Below are 19999 nucleotides of genomic sequence, written 5' to 3' on the forward strand. Positions count from 1 at the left end.
AGGGGATTTTACCCTTTAAAAATCACAGAAATAACTACATCATTATTAACGGCTAAAGGAATCAAACCAGGGACGTTTTAGGTCACTTGGTTCGCATCTCAACCACTAGACCACCAGGACGCCACAAGTTATTGGTATAATTAGTTAAAAACTGAGGGTTTGGGGTTGACAATAACGAGGACAGCCCCAACATCAGCTCTGGACCACCCTATATCTAACAGAGACTCATTGAAACATTTGAAATTAGAGTCCAACCCTTCTTCATTACTGTGAGTCAGACAGTCCCGGAGCAGCCAGGCTAACAGTTTCCCCCTGCTTCCGGTCTTTGTGCTAAGCTAGGCTAGCCACGTCCTGGACCTGTTTCTGTACCGGACACAGAGATGAAACTGAGAACGAGAGGATTAATGAAATCTTTGGAGCGAAATGATGAAACAAACCATTAAAGGAGGATTCACAGAAGACAAGAGCTGATTGTCCAAAAGACAAAGGACAGAGAGAAAGACGGACAGCAGAGAAGACTTCTCAAAACCTGTGGTACTGTCAGCAGACACATTAAAGACACAGTGACAAAAACAGAGCCTGAAGAAAAATTCAAGCTGCTGGCAGACAGATTTTTTTTACCGGCAGCAGGAGGGCTGGGGCCTTGGTTTCGTACCTGTTCACTCACCTGCTGAATAGAAGGAGCTTTTCTCTAATTCATCCACACAGTAAGAACGAACCGTGAAGCGAAACGGAGACACCGTAGGTCAGATTATTACTGAGGTTTATTCCTCTGTGTGTTTTCAACAACGGTTGAGATGACACAGGTGTCAAACGTCATCTCTCTGCATGCGTTTGTGCCGCTGCAGTGTTGACGTCAACCTGACGTCGTCCGCTTCAGTGACAGAGAAGAGTTTCAGGTCTGACCTGTTACCATGGAGTCAGGACTTGTACTGGAAAGCGACGCGGGGTTTATTCAGACCTTGGAGCCGCGTGTTAAATCAGCGTCAGGTTAACGTAAAGAGGAGCAGCTCCTAAACCCTTATTCTGACCTGCTCGGCCTCTGGTAGGCGAACTCCGAACGAGGACTGCAGCTACTGATCATTTGCATTGTACATTCACCTGAAGACTATTTTCTTGATTCGTTGGATCATTATTTAGTTTATAAAACGCCAACAACTGAAAAATGAGTGAGAAGATACTTGACTGTTTGATGAGTCAGTAAAGACAGAATCCAGCTGATGAAACAATTCATCGCAGACTGTGACCTGTTGTGTAAATACTTTGTCCTTCCCAGGAACAATTGATTTCATTTGACCTTTTAATCTATTTTCTCTTATTATTTTATTATTATATTTTTTTAATGAGCTCTGTGTGAACAATGGACCCTAAACTGAACTTTAGTGTTGGATTATTTTTTATGCACTTTGTTGTTTTTCCTTGTTTTGGATGTAAAAAGTGACCTCGGCTGAGCTGGCGACAGATCTGGTGATAAGAAAGTGACTTTCTTGTTGAAGAAAAGTTTTTATGATTTTAGCTTCCTTAAAATGATTCTGATGTTATTCAATCTGCCTGTAGAAAACCCTCTTTTTTTAAATTCTACCACTAGGAGTCGCCAAAGTCATTAATGATTGAATCCTTCATGTGGGTCTAAGACTGTAAATGTGATGATGATGATGATGAAAATGCACGATAAAGGTTTTCGTACTGAGCCTGCTGTTTGAAGCCCGGATCACTGAAAACATTTCATTTCCATTAAAACAAATGACGGTATTCATTTAATGACCTCGTCTACTGGACTTTCAGTTCTGGTTCGGTCCGTCGTTACCTGGGACACTTACGTTGCTAATTTTTTAATTCGGTTCAGTATAACTTTATCGCTGCAAGGCCAAAGGTGCAACAAAAGAAGCTACGAAAACTGTGTGTGAAATTATGATAATCAATACTGTAGATTAATAAGAAAAAAGAATTCCTGTAAAAGTAGAAAACAACAAAGTCATAGGAAAGAATAAAAATACCTTTGAATAACTAGTGGACCGCAGAGGGTGAAGTCCTCGTGTTGTTTGTTCTCCTTTTGCATCTCTTTCAGTCCGGGGGCCTTTCTTCTCAAACTCCGTCCTGCCTGGATCCTGATAAATGGATTCATCAAAAACAAAGAAAAGAAAAGAGTGACTTTTCATTACTGCCTAAGGCTTTTTCCGAGGGAACTGAGCTGATGCCGTTTGAGATGTTCATCCCTGCTGACACCCCGGGAGTGTGGGGCGAACGTGCGACATCGCTGGAGGTCGTTTATCCGTTTAGGCGGCTGGGAGTTGGTGGGATATATGAGAGCTGAGGAGGCAGGAGGAGGCGAGAGCCTCCTTCAGTGTCGGCCTCAGGGCCGTGGCTACTTCCTGAAGCAGCACCTAACAGTGAAGAGCTGAGACGTGAGACTCAGCTCCATCCTGGAACCTGCTTCTGTGAGAGGCAGAGGGTAAATTTCCGACCTGAGGTAACTTGACTTTAACTAATTAAAGGGGAAACGTTTCAGTGTGGCGCAAACTTCTCCTCGTGATGGAAGTGGTGTCGCATTTCAGGCTCCGCCGTCTTCCACGTCCATATCTCAACACTGAATTTGTCATAACAGGTTCGACAAAGCAGCCGTCCCGCTGGCCACTCGGCTCGGCACACACAACAGCGCCACCTACAGGCCTACAGACAAGGGAACGTCTGTAATTTAGATGGCTCTCGGTCCACCACTGGGGTCCACGGTGAAATATCGCAATGACACTTGGACGGATTAACGTGAAACTTGGTGTAAAACGTTCATGTTTCCCAGAGGATGAACCCCAGTGACTTTAGCGACTTTTCCTCCGGTGTTTTTTTGTGACACGAATAAAGTGAAACAATACCTCAACGTTTACACTGAACAAACTGAGATATAGTTATATAGTTAGTTATTGCACTACCACTTTGTTTTGTAGAAAATATGGCTGGAAACAAGCACTTTGGTCAACATTTTATTTTGACCAAAAGGCTCGGGCTCTCGAACTATCTCATGTTTCTGCCCCAGAGGTTGAGAAAAAAGGGCTTTAGTGACCCTGTAACGGCGTCGCATCGTCAGGCAGGTCCAGCTTTAACTCCGGCAGGGTTCCCCGTTTTCCAGTCATCCAGGGGTCCAGAGGAAATGAACGTGCTTGATACGCAACCGAATCCAACACAGCTGCAGCTGGTTTGACCCTTAAAGCTACTCAACTGAGATGTCCAAGCTCCCTGTCTCGCTGCTGAACCTGATGTTTATGTGTTTAAGTTGTGTCCGTGTCACTGGTCTGAACCCGGACGGTGTCCCTGAGTGCAGGTGAAAACCGAGAATTGGGCATCAGACGTCCGTCCGTGTTCGCTGTTGTGTGCGGCTGGTTCTTACAGCAGCCACGCACTCAAAACACGGGGATGTATGGAGGCTATCGGTCTGCGTAGGGGGTTTCTATAAACTCTGGAGATTTACCTGACAAGGTAGATGAGTTGTTAACATCGGAATAAGTGCATTTCCTACAGCCTGATACAGAGTAGTAGCAGATTATACAATTATATTAAGAAAAACAGAAGTATACAGACACACAATCGAACGCTGAGAAGAACATTGTCTCGATAAACCTCAGGGATGAAATGAGGCCATTCACACCTCCATGCTCAGTCTCTAACCGACGGCACCACGTACTGTCCAAAACTGCATTACAACCGGAACCGGCTCTTTGACTCACTGACAAGAATCCAGTTTTATTGAGGGCGGAAGCACTGATGTCTGTGTTTTTAATAGTCAAACCTGCAGTGGAGTAGAAGCGTAAAGCAACAGAAGAGAAAAATATTCAAGTAAAGTACCAGAACCTTTAGAGGTAGGTTAGGGGATTCGAGGTCGCTACAGGGGAAAGGCCTGTGACCCTCGTTTGGTCTGAAGCTCATTTCATCCTTAGGGTGAGTTGGTCGCCACCGGACTAATAAGTGACTATAAAACATAATGTCAGTTTATTCCCTCGTGTTTTCTGTTATTTCCTAAACAACCACACTGGTTGGTAGCATTTCATCAATAGAGTCCGTCAGCCATTATTTACTTAATTTTACATAAGTCCCATCATCTTTATTTGCCCTCACCACGTTCTCCCACTGACTGTTGCTGTTCTTCCCAACTCGCCACAAGTCCTGGACCAGACCAGAAGGGGAACTGTTTATTTAGTTTTATTTTGAAAGTTCCGACGCGAACTGCCTTCCTTTTAACAGGCTTCTGGTTTGTCTTGTCGTGAAAGTATTGAGCGGAAGTCACGTGGTGTGTGTTGCCTGACTTGACGCCGTCTGTGAAGAAACTTGTGTCGGTGCCGCGGACGCACCGACGGCGTCTGTGATGACAGAGCGAAGGTAGACGGTCCATCTGCCGCTGCGGCTACGCTCAGAACTCCGTTGGAAATACTGCTAATTTCAACCGCAGCGGCTAACCGACCTGCAACCTGACGGCGTTCAACCAGCTGGCCGGAGTGCCGCCGAGCAAACTGCTACGAGCTCACGAACCGTGAGTAGAGCTCGGTCATGAGACTAAAGTGTCGGACATGATATAAACTGACCGGGTTTCGGGATGAAATCCGGATCCGTTAAAGCTCTGGCATTCACACATTCCAGCACTGAGTTTAGCTAACGATCGCTACGCTAGCTAGTTCCATCATCGGACGCGGTTTTGCTAGCACGGCTGGGGTTCGAGTTCTTCCCTTCAAACCGTTGATTTATTCTCAGACATTTAGTTCAAACGGCTCAGCATTGAACCAGGGTTTAGTCCAAATTAGCTCAGCTACACTGGCGACTCGGTTTCATGGAAAAGCGGCTTTCGCTCGGTTTATTATTCCGTTTCTTTTTGTTAGATTTTTATGTTGTAAAAATAATGAGCTCGGGAAACCAAAACGTGACATTTAACGTGTTACGGCTCTGCAGATTTACACACCGGGTGTCTGCTTTTAATCCTTCACTCAGTATGGTCTCCGTTTAAAAACCTGGAGATTATGGGGTAAGTTGCCAATTCGAAGCGGTTCCTTATTCTTTCGGGTTAAAGTGTGTCTTTTCTGAGCCGACACGATCCTCTCTTTAATTCGGCACACAGCTGATCGATGTCAATCCATTTAAATTCAAGATTAGGTGACTCCGGTTCACACTGCTGGTGCAGCTACTCACCATGTTTTCTGTTGCGTGTAACAGGTGACTTCGCTCTAAAAGAAGGTGAACAGACTGTAAAATAGCTGCTCTGTGCTGGGGATGTCTGCGGAACCGCAGAGAAGATCCTGCTGAATAAGATATTCTTTTAGTTTTATGACATCAGGTGTGGCGCTTGTTGTACTTGATGGAAACCTTAAAATGGCAGGTTTTTAAATGGAGTTTTGCGCTTGACGCACGTAGAAAGAATTCTAAACCTAACTGCGTCTAAGTCCGAACTCTTCTTCTCCCCCCGATTTTCGCTGTTTTCTTATGTTGAAATACTCTCATTTTATATTGGGTTAGTTATAATATATGATGAATCAAACCTTTACCTGTGATAATGAGAGGATGATGAGACCTGCTTAAAGGAGTCTGGTCCCAGGTGTCTTTAGGTTTTGTGTGACTGCGTGTTGCAGTCAGAGTTTGGTTTCAGGTAGAGGATGCGAGGGGCTGGTCAGCAGGTTATTTAATCCAGACCAGACTCTTTAAAGTATCTCTTGTGGTTTGTCGGTGTCTAAATGGAGAAGAATAATTAACCAGGTTACAGGAGGACACCTGACAACTTTCCCCCCCTGTTCGGTGAGAGTCCACTGGAACTGACTCATCAGCATGAGAACAGAAGCGGAGGCCAACCTCAGGCTCTGTATTAAAGACCCCATTCTGTTTCCTTCAGTCAGTCAGGTGTTGCTGAGCGGTGTCCTCTCTACAGTTGGAAGAAAATACACACAGAGATCAAATTCCGTCTAAATCATGTCGGTACATCAACACATCCCTACGTTAAACAAATCATAATCTCATTAAATGACTACAGAGATCAGACGTCCGACTTTGCAACGACAAATAAAGGCGACTTGGAATATCAGATAAAATGGAATCAACTACTCACTCAACAAACTCGGGGACAAAGAACAAGGACGGAGGGAACCAGCTCAACCGAAGTGCACACGGCGAAAGAACAAACACACTCAGTGCACCTGTGTCAGCTGCCCAATCAGGACACCTGTGCCTGCTTCCAGCAGCCATGTGACCTCCACTTCTAGTACCTCAGGTTCAGCTGATAACTCTCTGCAGGCTCTTCACTACCACAGACTCTTTCCAGACAGTGACACTGTCATCTCATTGTTGTTTATATACACAGATACTGTAAAATATGACAGCTGCTCGGAAAGAGAGAGAGTCTGTGACCTCTGACCCCTCAGTCAGTACTTAATGTGAGCTGGTAAATGTTTGTCCTGCTGCTTCATCACATCCGAGGCTGCAGGGGGTGAACCTGCTGAGTCCAGCAGAGCAGGCACTAAACGCACACACCTTTCTGTTGGAGCCGCCCCCTAAACATGAATGACTCAAACGCTGAGTGGAGCGTCGGCGGACAGTCCGTCAGGCTGTAGACTCTACACCGAGTCTAAAACCCAACCAAACAAACCGAGAGCAGAGCCACTCGTTTCTGCTCTTAGCTCAGTTTTTCCAAGAAGAAAACTTTAGTAATAGTACTGAGTAGTAGTACTTTCTATGAACAACAACGTATCGTCCAGTTTGTCCAGTCAAGCATCAGACTGAAGCATCCCAAGGTTCATCAGACACCATAGTAATCAATAACAACTCTGACTGCATTTTACCAGACCTGCGGTCTCCCGGTTGACTGGTCGATTGGCCGGTGGATGCTCTCGTCTGACCAACTTCTCATTGGTCGGACAGTCGCCGGTGTCACTTTCATAAGGAGAAAAGCGCTACATCAACGACCTTCCAGGATCGATCCATTATTGACAATCAGCGCTGATATTGATCATTTGGACCAGCGTCTCTACCTGTCACTGAAAATTAGATTTTAGGAAGAAAACAAAATAAAATAGTTATAAATCTCTCTCTCTCTCTCTCTCTCTCTCTCTCTCTCTCTCTCCCAGCAGCGTAATGTAAGGCGATGCTCACTCGGCCACCATGGCCAGTGTCACGCTGCGGTACTTCTGTTATGGCTGCCTCGTTACCTCGGCGACCTGGTCCGTCCTCCTCTTCCTGTACTTCTCTCTGGGGGCCGAGCCCGGCCACGGCAGGACCCCCCTGCAGCACCGCAGCCAGCCAATCACCGGGGGCCTGGCCGAGCGGAGGGCAGGGCGTCGGCCTCTGCCGGCCAATAAGGGGGCGCAGCTGTCGCCAGAGATGGGTGAGAGGCTGTAACGATTTGTCGATTAATTGGTTAGTCCGCTGATTTAAAAAAAAAAAATGTCTCGATGTCTTGTCTCTGAGTGTCTTTGGGTTGTGGACTGTTGATTGGGAAAAAAACATGATGTCTGTGACGTCGCCTTCTTTCTGTTTTCAGACACTTTATAGAGAATTATCAGTTGATTCATAGGTACAGATACGACTCTCGTTTTAATGTGTATACTGGTCTTGTGTAAAAGTATGCCCCCCCCCCCTCATAGTGGCCTCATAGTGACAGTGTTTCCTGTAGCCCAAAACCCCAAAGAGATTCAGGTCACTATCATGTTTGACAAAGCAAAGCATCAAATCCTCACATTTTTAGAAGCTGGAACCTTTGACTAATATGAGTCGACTCATCGTTGCAGCTCTAAGGGGCAGCACAGACAGCGGGTTGGGGTCAGGGATAAGATAAGGTCGAGGTTCAGGTTCAGGTTCAGGTTATGGTAAGGGGAAACAGGCTTTGACACAACCCCGGCTGGTAAAGGCGCTTCCCGCTCCCCATTCCAACATTTTTACCTCTCTGCTGTTTTCTCTCTGGCGTTAACGTACATCAGTGTAAAGTCTGCTCTGCCTCACTGACGGTGTCACAGATTTCATGTCTGAGAGGGGCTTGGGTCTGGCTGTGGGGAGAGGAAATCGGCCGAGTGCTGTAATCTCTTGAATGTCTGAAGGTTGTGGTTTGTATTTGCGAAGAGAGCTCCCAACATCTGAGGTAAGACGCAGAACCCAGCTCTAGGCTCTCTGACGCCGTGTCTCTCTGCAGGGATGATATTTAACGAGGCAGATCAGGAGGTCAGGGACACCGGCTACCATCGACACGCCTTCAACGTCCTCATCTCCACCAGACTGGGCTACCACAGAGAGCTGCCCGACACCAGAGACTCCCAGTAAGAGCCACTGGTACTGCTGATATCAGCACTGGATCAGACACAACATGCGATGATGTTTTATGCTGAAAATTATGTGTGAAAACGAAAAGTTTCACCTGGTCGTACCTGCAGGATTTATGACACCACATTAGTTTCCAGCCAATCGGGGTCCAGTATGAAACAGTATGAAGCCTCCGGATCAAAGACACTGAGACGGTGAAGGAGGAAACATTTCACCACAGCTCTGCTTTTTACTTTGATTCTTCCTTTGAATTTATTTTCACTCTTGTTTTCACTATGAAAAAAAGTACCTGCATCCGTCTACCAATCAGACGGGACCGTCAGTCAGAGCGTCCCCCGTCGATCACGTGACCTCCTGAGCTCTAAACCAGGGCCGGGACTGTTTGTGGCTGTTCACTCTCAGTCTGACAGCTGGCCTAAGGATTAGATGTGTGTGTGTGTGTGTGTGTTACAGCATTAAGAGTCAGGAGCTAATACTCTGTAAAGCTGCTCACCAACAGCTGCTCTAGTTCGTTTCAATCAAGCTTTTTAGGCATTTTCAAAACGTAGGTATGAGGAACCGCCCCAGAATGTAACGGGTTCTTCCCTGGACCAGGTCCCATCCCTCCAACACATTCACTGCAAATCAGTAGTTTTAGCGTAATCCGTCTGAAAAACAAACAGAAGGTACAGGTGATCAAGGAAACAAGTTTGAACAAGTCTGAACGAACTCACCTGGGCTGCAGAAGCAGGTGAGTCCACAGGTCGGTCATTGAGTCATTTTACCACCGACAGTGAAGAACCCAGAATGCTCTGCACTTCGGGTCTTCAGGGTCCGGATTATCTCGCAGCTTTGATCACCGTTTATTTATCAGGTCAGTTTACTGACAGATCAATAAGATCAGAGTGCCCCCTATTGGGCCATAAGGCGAATCACATCAAACACTGTGGAGCACTCAGACTATATAGATGTATGGATTATAGACTGTAAAAGCTGAATTCAAACGGGTCATTACCGTCTGAATATTTATTTCTCACATTCGAACAAACGTTTGAATTGTGAATGAAAAGTGACAGACGTGCCACCAACTGCAGAACTTCAGGGCATGAAGTTATATACAGCTCAGACTGAGAAGATGGACGCATGCATGAAGATAAATATTGTTGAAATAATTGAAATAATGCAGCAACATGGAGGTTAACCCAGAAACTGGTAAATACTAATACCTACTCTCTGCAGGTGTCGGGATGTGGTGTATCCTCTGGCTCTGCCTTCTGCCAGCGTAGTGATCTGTTTCTTCAATGAGGCGTTCTCTGCCCTGCTGAGGACCGTCCACAGCGTGCTGGACCGAACGCCGGCCTACCTGCTGCACGAGATCATCCTGGTGGACGACCACAGCGAGCTCGGTAACGGCCAGGAAACACAAGAACACACACGTCACCTTTAATCCTGCCTGCAAACTTCAGAATAAAAGCTTTTTATCCATTTATTTTTACAGAAAACTGGTCTTTAATGTCACATAGCTCCAGTATCACAGTAAAAGGACTTCCTGTAGTCAAAGTATTGCAGTAAAAGTACTTCCTGTAGTTCCAGTATCACAGTAAAGGGACTTCCTGTAGTTCCAGTATCGCAGTAAAAGTACTTCCTGTAGTTCCAGTATCGCAGTAAAAGTACTTCCTGTAGTTCCAGTATCACAGTAAAAGTACTTCCTGTAGTTCCAGTATCACAGTAAAAGTACTTCCTGTAGTTCCAGTATCACAGTAAAGTACTTCCTGTAGTTCCAGTGTCACAGTGAAAGTACTTCCTGTAGTTCCAGTGTCACAGTGAAAGTACTTCATGTAGTTCCAGTGTCACAGTGAAAGTACTTCCTGTAGTCCCAGTATCACAGTAAAAGTACTTCATTGTGCAGGGACCTGTCTCCTGTGACTGGTCTCTGATTCTCTCTGACCAGATCATTGATCCTGAGTCACGGAGGCTTCGGCAGCGTTTTACTGCTGGAGCTGCTTTTAGCTACGTCACAGACAGGGAGAGAGTTCAGTCCACTGGTTCCCAACCCTAATTATTCAGTAGAGCATAAAATGTGGATTGCAGATAGTCCCCAACAGATGTACTGTTTCCTCCTGTTTGTTTGCAGAGACCAGCTCTTTATTTTTTATTGAAACTACGTGTTTGCGAGGTGTTTTCAAAGATTCACATTTTCGTGTCTGTGGATTCAGAGGAGCTGAAGGACGACTTGGATCAGTACGTCAGGGAGGAGCTGCAGGCGAAAGTTAAACTGGTGAGGAACCAGAGAAGGGAAGGACTCATCAGGGGACGCATGATAGGAGCCTCACATGCTACTGGTAGGTCCTGCAGCCTTAATCTGTGCATCCTTATGTCCTACTTCCTTAGTCTGTGCGTCCATATTCCATACTTATGAAATGTAATTAATCAATGGAAAAATTATAGTTAATTTAATTCTGTAGATCTTTGTTACTTATACGATTAATCTTCACATCCTTGTTCCATACAGAACATTCCTCTCAGAAGACCCACCTCTTACAACCCTAAACCCTAAACCCTAAATCCTGCATCCTTACTGCCTACACCTTAGCTCCTTGTTCCCTGCTCCCTACGTCTGTGTTCACTTTCTATCTGTAATAAAACAGATGTCGCGGAGGCCTTGAGAATCTGCTGGAGCTGTGAATCTGTAATGTGTGTTGAGACCAGTGCCTTAATCACCTGACCAGATGTAGTTTGGTCCAGTGGGGCCTCCGTATCCTATCCAGAGACAAAGTAAACCTGGACTCACCTGTCTGTGTGTCCAGGTGAGGTGCTGGTCTTCCTGGACAGTCACTGTGAGGTGAACCAGGCGTGGCTGCAGCCTCTGCTGGCTCCCCTCCAGAAGGACCGCCACACCGTTGTCTGCCCCGTCATCGACATCATCTCAGCCGATACGCTCGCCTACTCGCCCTCCCCCATCGTCCGAGGCGGCTTCAACTGGGGGCTGCACTTCAAGTGGGACCCTGTCCCCCCGTCTGAGCTCAACAGGCCTGAGGGAGCCACCGGACCAATCAGGTAACCAGCGGGCCAAAAATGATCCAGCAGATTTCCCCCCAAAAGCAAAACATGACCTCTAACGTCGTCGCCCCTCCCCCCCAGGTCTCCCACCATGGCAGGCGGTCTGTTTGCTATGAACAGGAAGTACTTTAACGAGCTCGGCCAATATGACGCCGGCATGGACATCTGGGGCGGGGAAAACCTGGAAATCTCCTTCAGGGTGAGAACACTGTTTCATTGACTGTCAGCGAAAGTGTCACTGAGCCCCAGTTAAAGGGTTAGTTCCACATTTAGGGGACTGCCTCACAGTGTTAGCCTAGCTTAGCATAAAGACTGGAGCCACAAACAGCTGACTGTCGCTCCAGCCAGCGCACCTCCAGATGAAACGATGGCGATATGACGTGTTCCTGAGAAGCTGCAGAGTTGCGGCTACAACCCTAATATTCATTATCCATTAATAATTTCCTATAAACATAAATGTAGATAAAACTAAAATAAACTAAAAACCAAACTCCGAGGTGACATCCTCAGATGTCTTAGTTTGTCCATCAAACAGTCCAAGACCTCCAAATATGAAACGTACATCACACGAGACCAAGAGAAGCAACAAGCCACGTCACAGGTCGGTCTTGAGAAGGGACTTAAACGCCTCTCGGATCATTAAACTAGTTGCAGATCAGTTTCTGTGGCCTGACTGTTGGATGAAAGCACTAATCTGTGTGTCGCTCAGATCTGGATGTGTGGTGGTCAGCTGCTCATCATCCCCTGCTCCAGAGTCGGCCACATCTTCAGGAAGAGGCGGCCGTACGGCTCACCTGGCGGGCAGGACACCATGGCCCACAATTCCCTGCGGCTAGCGCACGTATGGATGGACGAGTACAAGGTAAACGCACGCGCACACGGAGCTGTGATCCAGTAGGCAGCTAAAGCGTCCTCTGACCTCACTTCCTGTGTCTGTGCGGTCCAATCAGGAGCAGTATCTGTCTCTGCGTCCAGAGCTGCGTGAGCGCGGTTACGGCGACATCAGCGAGCGCGTGGCGTTGAGGAAGCGGCTGCAGTGTCGCTCGTTCCGTTGGTACCTGGACACGGTCTACCCCGAGATGCAGACCGTCGCCAACGGCAATAAGCAGCAGCCGCCGCTGTTCAACAACAAGGGCCTGAGACGGCCCAAGGTCCTGCAGCGAGGACGGGTACCTGACCCCCGACGCACTCATGTTCTCGGTCCATGTTTTTGTCCCGTAACACTCACACAGACGAACCATTCAACCATCTGTAAATATCTGTACATCCTGTTTCAAACATTCAGCCTCTTCACACTCACTCACACTTTGACCCAGAACATTCAGCCAGACTTGGAAACCTTCCCACTCCATCATGTCAGCTCAGCGTTTTCAGAACTGTCAGTTCCTTCAGTCGTTTAGGTTTTATTCCCCAGTCAGACCGTCCCAGATGTTCAGGTTGGTGTATGTTTCATGACATTTTCAAACCGCGACTGAGGCATTTGATTCTTTTCATTCTGAGCGAATCCAAAACAGTGAAAACTGTCCATCACAATACCCTAGAGCCCCAGGAAATGTCAGTGGATGTCTTACTTTGTCCCAGCAACACAAACGCGTCCTTTGTGTCCGCCATCTTCCAGCTTCGTAACCTAGCGACCGGGCGTTGTCTCGTGGCCCAGGGCCGAGCCAGTCAGAAGGGCGGAGCTGTCGTCCTGCGACCGTGTAACCCCCACGACCCCGAACAGGTGAGCCAACCGCATGACCGCGCCCAACAGATACATTTTAGCCCTTTTCAACCCCAACTGCGGTTGATTCAGAGGGACAACCCGCCGGCAGCCTCCTTCGCCGTGACCTTTGACCCTTAACTCTTGACCCCGACTGCGCTGAACACATCGTGTGACCCCGTGTGTGTGTTTAGGACTGGGCCTTTGATGAGGAGGGTCAGCTGGTCCTGGCAGGTCTGCTGTGTCTGGACGTGTCAGAGGTCAGGACCTTTGACCCCCCCAGACTGATGAAGTGTCACGGGTCAGGGGGGTCGCAGCAGTGGAGCCTGGGGGTTAGATGCTGACACACACACACACACACACACACACGCAAACATATTAAAGTATTACACATAATATAACAAAAATATGTTTCAGACACCTGATGTTTCTGATGTGACGGATGCAACCTGAGCATCAGGATCAGACTGACCTGGTTTTGGTTGGGTGGACCTAATCGACTGATAACGGCCGTCTCTCTCTCGCTCTCTCCTGCAGAAGTCTAACCGGCTCTACCAGGTCTCGGTGGGTCAGTGTCTCTCCGTCGCCCAGCCAATCGGGCCCAAGGGTTACGTCTCCATGGCGATATGCGACGCCTCGCAGGCGCAGCAGTGGCAGCTGGAGGGCTGAGGGGGAGGACATGCCACCTCCACGTGGCGGGCGGACGTCTTCAGTCCACTTTGGTTTTAAAGACAATCAGGTTTTATTGGCGGGAGGAGACGTGTGTTTGACGTGTTTGTCTTCGCCGTGGCCGTCGAGTCTTGAGTTTTTCTGCTCATGACGACTTTAATTAAGCGGAGTTGATTTGGTTTTCATGTTTTTAAAAGATTCATTTTCAACCTCATCCCTGCTTTTAAAACGCAGACTGAAAATATGTTGGCAGGGCTGGATGGAAACAGTCCTGAAATATCCTGGAATATCACGACGGTGCTTTCAAGTCAGACCTTGAAAGTCCTGTAATGACCTGGAAAATCTGGAGTTAACGCTATGAATTCCACAGTCAAAGAACCAACTCACTTCGGCTCATTATGGTCAGTTTTTATTCCACCACAGTGAAACTACGGGGCAGAAGGGGTGAGAAGAAATGGCTTTTAAAACAAATTCCTCTGACTCTGTGTTTTAATCGAATCCTGGAAATGTAGTAAAAACTGAAAACGACGAGCCAGTCGGACGGACACTAACGAAACAATCACTGACAAACGACATGTTGATGTGAAACGTATCAATTTGAAGTCGGACGATATCAGGATTACTTTGAAGGACTCGTGTGGATCCACACGGTCTGGACCTCTGACAGTATCACAGCAGCTGAGTCGAGTTTTTAAAGTTTGTCTCATTTCGTCATCAATAAATCTGCAATTCACACACTGAAGTGTAAATACGGTGACGGGGGGGGGGGGCTTGACTGGAACAGACCTGACAGGTGATGAAAGATAAAAACCTCTGAGTAAAATGATGAACAGAATATTAACTTTGTTTAAATGAATAAAATGAGATTGTCTTGCTTTTATTTTTTTACATGAGTTAGTTTCTCTGTTGACTCCTATGACGGGTACAAACCGCCCGTGGATTTCATTAGCGCTGAACGGGGACTTCCTGGTACCAGAAAACTGTTCTTGTGCACCATTTCAGAACCGTCTGTTCATGTGAGTGGTTCCTGAATGAGCTCTGATGTTTCTCTCAGTGTGATTCCACCTGATGGACAGCAGGTGTCAGCGTCCTGTTGAGAACCGTCCTCCTCTACTGTTCTAAAGGTTCCAGGAGTCCTTGAGCAGGTTCACGTAGGTCCTTAGAAGTTTCCAGATCTTGTAGGGGGTTCCGTATGTCCCTGAAGTGTTTCTGTTCATCTTTATGTGGATTCCAGGAGTGTGTGAAGAGGTTCAGAGAGTTTTTAAAGATCTTCCGGGGCTCCTTGAGCAGTTTCTAGCGGTTCTTGAAGAGATTCCATGGGCCTTGGGAGAGGTTCTAAAAGCCTTTAGGAGTTCCTCAGATACATTCCTGCGTCATGTAGGAGATTTCCAGAGTCCTTGAGAAAACTGGACCCATTCTTGATCAGATTCTCCTGGAACTTGAGGAAATCCCAGGAGTCCTTATGGAGGTTTTAGAAGTTCTTCACTAGATTCCAAGTGTTTCAGGAGGTTCCGTGTTACCTTAGAGAGTTTCTGTTCATCCTTGTGTGAATTCCAGGTGTCTGTGAGGAGGTTCCAGGGGTTCTTGTGCAGTCTGCAGGGACCTCGAGGAAGACACAGTCATCCTTGATGAGACTGAGGCCCTTATAAAGGTTACATATATCCTGGTAGATTATTCAAGGGCCTTGAAAAAGTCCCAAGGGCCTTGAGGTTTTTTGTGAACGCTGGAAAGACTTCCTGTTGAGAAAAGACTGATTTAACGCAGTTTTTATTCTTCAGCTGAAAACCACAGGGATCAATACACTGTGTGTGTGTGTGTGTGAATGAGATGGCCTGCAAAGTATTGACGAGAACAGAAAGCTAATTATTTGCGGCTGAATCGCTGGAAGCCATCAATTAGACTCTTATTACACACACACACACACACACACACTCTATAATTAACCTTATTGACCTCACGTTGGAGTTTAGGGACCAGTTCAGTTTACTGACCACACACACACGTTTTCACCACACAGACGTGAAGGGTCTTTTCTTTTATTAATCAAACTTTCAGGTCAGTGCTGAAAAAATAATGTGAACAGGAAAAAAATGCACAGGACAAAGTTCAAAACAGAAAAAATGTCTTTAAAATAAAACAAACCAGTTGAAAATGATAAAAAGCAGAGAAGAAGAAAATTCCGGCCCCTCAGCGGAGAACTGGGCTGGTGGAGCGGAGGTCATCCCGCAATATTAAGAAAAAAAATGACCGAAGACGGGAATAAAACGTTTAAAGACATGAGGACAGCGAAACGAATTTAAGGAGCGTGTGTGTTTTAATGCAGATTCATTTTCACAGCAGGTCAAATTGCAGAGCTTTCACACACACACACACACACACGCACATACAGAGTCAGAGTTAATGTCATCATGCAGTCTGAGCGGCTGCCAGCTGATTGGTCGGTTGGACCGAATCTGCCTCATAAATCCACGTTTAGAGAAACTTTATTGATTTGCAGCTCTTTGATGGAATGAGTGTGTGATTGACAGATTACTGCTGCGTGTGTGTGTGTGTGTGTGTGTGTGTGTGTTGTTTATGTCTCCGAATGACTGTTGTGCTTCAAAAACTACAGAGCAGACCTTGAGGAGGCTCCAGGAGTCCTGGAGGATGTTCAGGTGGTGCTTGAAGAAAGTTCCAGGGTTTTACGGCTTCCACGAAGGCTCTCCAAAGTCCTTGAAGAGGATTCTTCGCGGAGCCACTGAAAACTTTCCGGGTGTCCTTGGTGTTTTGAGGAGATTCCGGGAGTTTTTCAGGGGTTTCCAAGTGAACGACAGTGACGACGTGAATCTACGTCCGGCGTTCCCGCTCTTTTCGCTCTGTGTTTGGTCTCTACCAGGTCCTGAGGGAAACATCTGGGCCCGTAGAAGTCCAGATTTTTGGTTGACTGGGACAATCGCATCCATGTAGACAGGCTGAAGCGAAACAGATAAACGTCTGATTAGTAATCGATTACTCTTTAACTCTGTACCCAGAGCAGGGTCAGCATCAATACATTCGGTCACATCTACCTGATGTCGTCTTTTTCCTGCTTCCTCCTCTTCTTCCTGCGTGTGTGTGTGTGTGTGTGTGTGTGTTTGAGAGAGCGAATGGGGTAATCAGCGGTAAGTGGAGTGTGTTTCTGGACGGAGACGATCAGCCGCCTGCAGCCGATCAATACAGAGATCAATACTGGGAATGGAGGGAGAGATCTAACAGGTCATTATCTCTGGCTCTGTGTGTGTGTGCTTGTGCGTGTGCGTATTTTCACGACTTTATTATGCAAAACACTTGTTTATACAAACGGTGAAATTGTGTGTTTGACTGTAAGTTGAACTCCAAACTTCCCATCAGATGTTATATAGACGACTCTTGAGTTCTGGGTTCAAACTCTGGTCAAAACACACACACACACACACACTTTCCAAGCTGCAGTTTCACATGTGTTCGTTCCTTTGAAAGCAGTTTTTAGGGTCCAGCTGGGAAATGGACGGACTGATAAACCAGCTGTGGCTCACGAGGTCACACCCACATCTTTCCCTCCATCCTTCCCTTTAACAGACGGAGACTCAGCTTTCACACGTACACGGAGATGAGTTATGATTCCTCTGATCGTTAAACATAATCTCGTTACGGACTGAGTTTCAGAGGCGAGTTAACAGCATCAGAGTCTAAGTGTGTCAGTAAAACGATCTGATCTGCGCTGGAACACACTTTCCTGTCCAGCACATCACACCGCAGGTCCAGAAAATCAGCTTCTCGGCTCCAGCACAGAAAACTACAGACACAAAACGGCAAACATCGTCCCAAGATGTTAACGGACAGAAACACAAGACGCACAACGTGAAACTAGACACTAAAATCCCGAAATAGGCAAATACATCGCCACGAATCAAATGAGAAAAGACCCGAACCAAAGCACCGAAGCAGAAGAGGAACAGTTTGATGGTCGAAGTGAAAATGTCACCATGAAACAGTCCTGCAGCTGAAGCACTGAGGCCTGACAGAGTTCCAGCAGCCTGTGTTCATGTTTCACGTGGACCTATTTTCTGTCCTTCACCACAGGACGAGAAACTCAAAGGTCACATTTATATTTTTATCTGCAGTAGATTTGCGAGTGGTTTTTCTGTAAATTGAAAACTTTTCAGTGGAGCGCCAGATTTGGCCCAAGGCTCCTTTTATTTTGAATCTATTTAAACTATTTGACACTTTTATATTTTCCTCAACCGCTGAAGTTGATTTTGTGTTTTGGTGTCACTCCTTTAAACGGGGGGCGAGGACAGATTGAAGAAACTACCGGGAGTGAGCCGGTCCACTACTCCAAGGTGGACACTGACGGACGGACGGACGGATCGTTGGCGCAGACGAGGGTGAAAAGGTAAAAGCCTGGGGTTTTTATGGCAGACGAGAGCAGAGATCTGACTGGTTTTATGTTTCCGTGCTGCCTTCAGGGACCGTACACACGCATGAAGCCAGTCGATCCAGACTAGTGAGCGACATTGAAAGCAGCTCAGGCTCGTATTGATTTCCGTTCTCCATCAGAGGAATAATAAACTGCCTTTGTCACATCGCTGCACACGTTTTCCTCCCGGTCAGAAGCGATCAACATCACAAGTTCACTGATTAATGACTGAGCTGGTTTCTCAAACAAATGTTTTTTCTAACATTTTATGTCATTTTTTCGTCCTGACATGATTCTGTTTATTATTTTCTTAGTTTTTCTTGTTTGGTGAATGTTTTGGAAAAGTGAGTTCTAATTTTGTTTATGACTGAATCAATTCAAGTTAAATGATGTGATACAACATAAAGAGATGTACGGAATGCCCCCCCCCCACAACAGGTCAAACTGTCCCATTCAAAGCTGCTGAATCAGCTGTGATCAGCTCCTGTTCTCAGTGTAGCCGTGGACGTACAGACAACTTTCACTGGGTCACTGTGACACTGAGGGAAACTTAAAAACAAGAAGATTCTGAATGAAGTTCTGCAGCCTCTTTTTTTTTTTTTTTGGAGCTTTATTCTGGAGGGACATCAGAGATCGTGATATGAAAAAAGCTGATGCAGAAGAGTTAACGTCCAACAACACACAGGCGCTGACCTGGTGCTTTGGTTTTTTTACTCATCGTACTGGTATTACTGGTCCTGTTAGCACTAGCACATTACTGGCCTGATCAGACACTTGGAGGACACTGTGAGCCCAGCAGCAAAGACAGAGAGAGTTTTTGCTTCAACTGCAGAATGACCAGGCTGATGATGATCATGATGATGATGATCATATCAGCTGGTGGTTCCTCTGGCTGAAGGCGACAAAAAACCTCGACCTCACTTACTCTCAGAGGAAGTCCAGTTTCATCTCTGTGTGCCCAGTACATTGTTAGCGTAGCTTAGCACAAAGCCTGGAAGCAGGGGGCAGCTGCCTGTGTTGTAAACATGTGCACACATCAGTCAGTGATTTTACCAGATTTTCCCGATGTCACTTTTCCGTGCATGTTGTGGTTTTCGCCGTGTGACCGGGACCCAAACTACCAGCGTTTGCTGGGACATGAAACACGATATCGAAGAGGTCTGTGATCTGAGCAGGTTTTGACACAGTCCTCATTCAGTGCATTATATCAGCGTGCTGCCTGATCAGCAGAAAACAGTCTCAGCGGCTCCTCGACACAAACCCGCTGGTCTGGAGCCCAGAACCGACCACGCAGGCACAGACAGAAAAAACAGGCTGTTATCCGCGGAGCCGCAGAGAGACTGCGTCCGTCCCAGCGCTGGCTTTAGACCTGCAGCAGAACCGAGCCGGACTGCTGTAAGGACGAGGACAATATGACTGTTGAGCTCATCAACTAGAGCCAGTTATACTGAACACGGGCAAACAGCCAGCGTGTTCGCTGTCAGCCCACTCCGCAGTCCACATGTAGTGAACATTAGCCTGGGGGGGGGGCCAGAGACACACGTACTGTATTGTTTGAAGTTGTTTTGTGTCTCTCTCAGTCTGGGGGTCTTGCTCCTATGTAGGTGGGGGGGGTTTACCTGTTTGTCTGTCCCAACCTTTAGGCTTAAGATTTTTTCCTTTTCAGTTTTGCGTTTTTGCGGCAGCAGCAGCAGCAGCAGCAGCTCGTCGCAGGGTTGAATCTCACATTCGTGATGGAAACCTTGTGACCCGATGGAAGACGTTCGGGGAGACTTCACACAAACATCTACTGACGTTTGGCCGAGGCAAAGAGAGATGAGTCATACAAGTACGGTACAAGTACAATACAGTGTAATGACCCCCGGTGCCGAAGGACCACAGCATCTATGTTTGAA

The 19999-nt window shown here is 46.8% G+C and overlaps 1 protein-coding gene and 1 long non-coding RNA gene across 4 annotated transcripts in view; one reads left to right on the top strand and one right to left on the bottom strand.

Annotated features, from left to right (window-relative positions):
• The window catches only part of LOC120789916, a 7763-nt gene extending 1551 nt beyond the window's left edge, over window positions 1-6212 (bottom strand). The window contains exons 1-4 of one of the 2 annotated variants that reach the window (XR_005707474.1): window positions 6077-6212; window positions 5824-5893; window positions 5523-5704; window positions 1998-2108 (exon numbers count right to left, since the gene is read on the bottom strand). This is a non-coding gene — a long non-coding RNA (uncharacterized LOC120789916). Of the gene's footprint in view, window positions 1-1997; window positions 2109-5522; window positions 5894-6076 lie in introns of both variants that reach the window. The other variant, XR_005707473.1, reaches the window with a different exon arrangement.
• Window positions 4248-14645, top strand: galnt11 (UDP-N-acetyl-alpha-D-galactosamine:polypeptide N-acetylgalactosaminyltransferase 11 (GalNAc-T11)). Of its 2 annotated transcripts, none has more exons than XM_040127073.1 (12): window positions 4248-4519; window positions 7095-7348; window positions 8150-8273; window positions 9496-9662; window positions 10473-10598; window positions 11064-11313; window positions 11398-11515; window positions 12026-12178; window positions 12267-12485; window positions 12935-13039; window positions 13213-13350; window positions 13556-14645. In XM_040127073.1, the coding sequence occupies exons 2-12, from the start codon at window positions 7126-7128 to the stop codon at window positions 13685-13687; spliced, it is 1755 nt and encodes a 584-aa protein (XP_039983007.1). In that variant the 5' UTR covers window positions 4248-4519; window positions 7095-7125; the 3' UTR covers window positions 13688-14645. The 2 variants fall into 2 exon arrangements, with proteins under 2 accessions (XP_039983007.1, XP_039983006.1); XM_040127072.1 differs by having other exon boundaries at window positions 7092-7348; window positions 13556-14644.
• Window positions 14646-19999: the final 5354 nt, after the last annotated feature.

Source organism: Xiphias gladius, chromosome 5, assembly GCF_016859285.1.
Source record: "Xiphias gladius isolate SHS-SW01 ecotype Sanya breed wild chromosome 5, ASM1685928v1, whole genome shotgun sequence".
Classification (NCBI taxonomy): Eukaryota; Metazoa; Chordata; class Actinopteri; order Istiophoriformes; family Xiphiidae; genus Xiphias; species Xiphias gladius.

Excerpts from the sequence above, each read along its gene's own strand:
- galnt11 (XM_040127073.1), top strand. The coding sequence starts at position 7,126 with ATGGCCAGTGTCACGCTGCGGTACTTCTGTTATGGCTGCCTCGTTACC. Across the intron at positions 11,516-12,025 it reads ACCTGGAAATCTCCTTCAGG|ATCTGGATGTGTGGTGGTCA; the intron begins GTGAGAACACTG and ends TGTGTCGCTCAG. Across the intron at positions 12,179-12,266 it reads TATGGATGGACGAGTACAAG|GAGCAGTATCTGTCTCTGCG; the intron begins GTAAACGCACGC and ends CGGTCCAATCAG.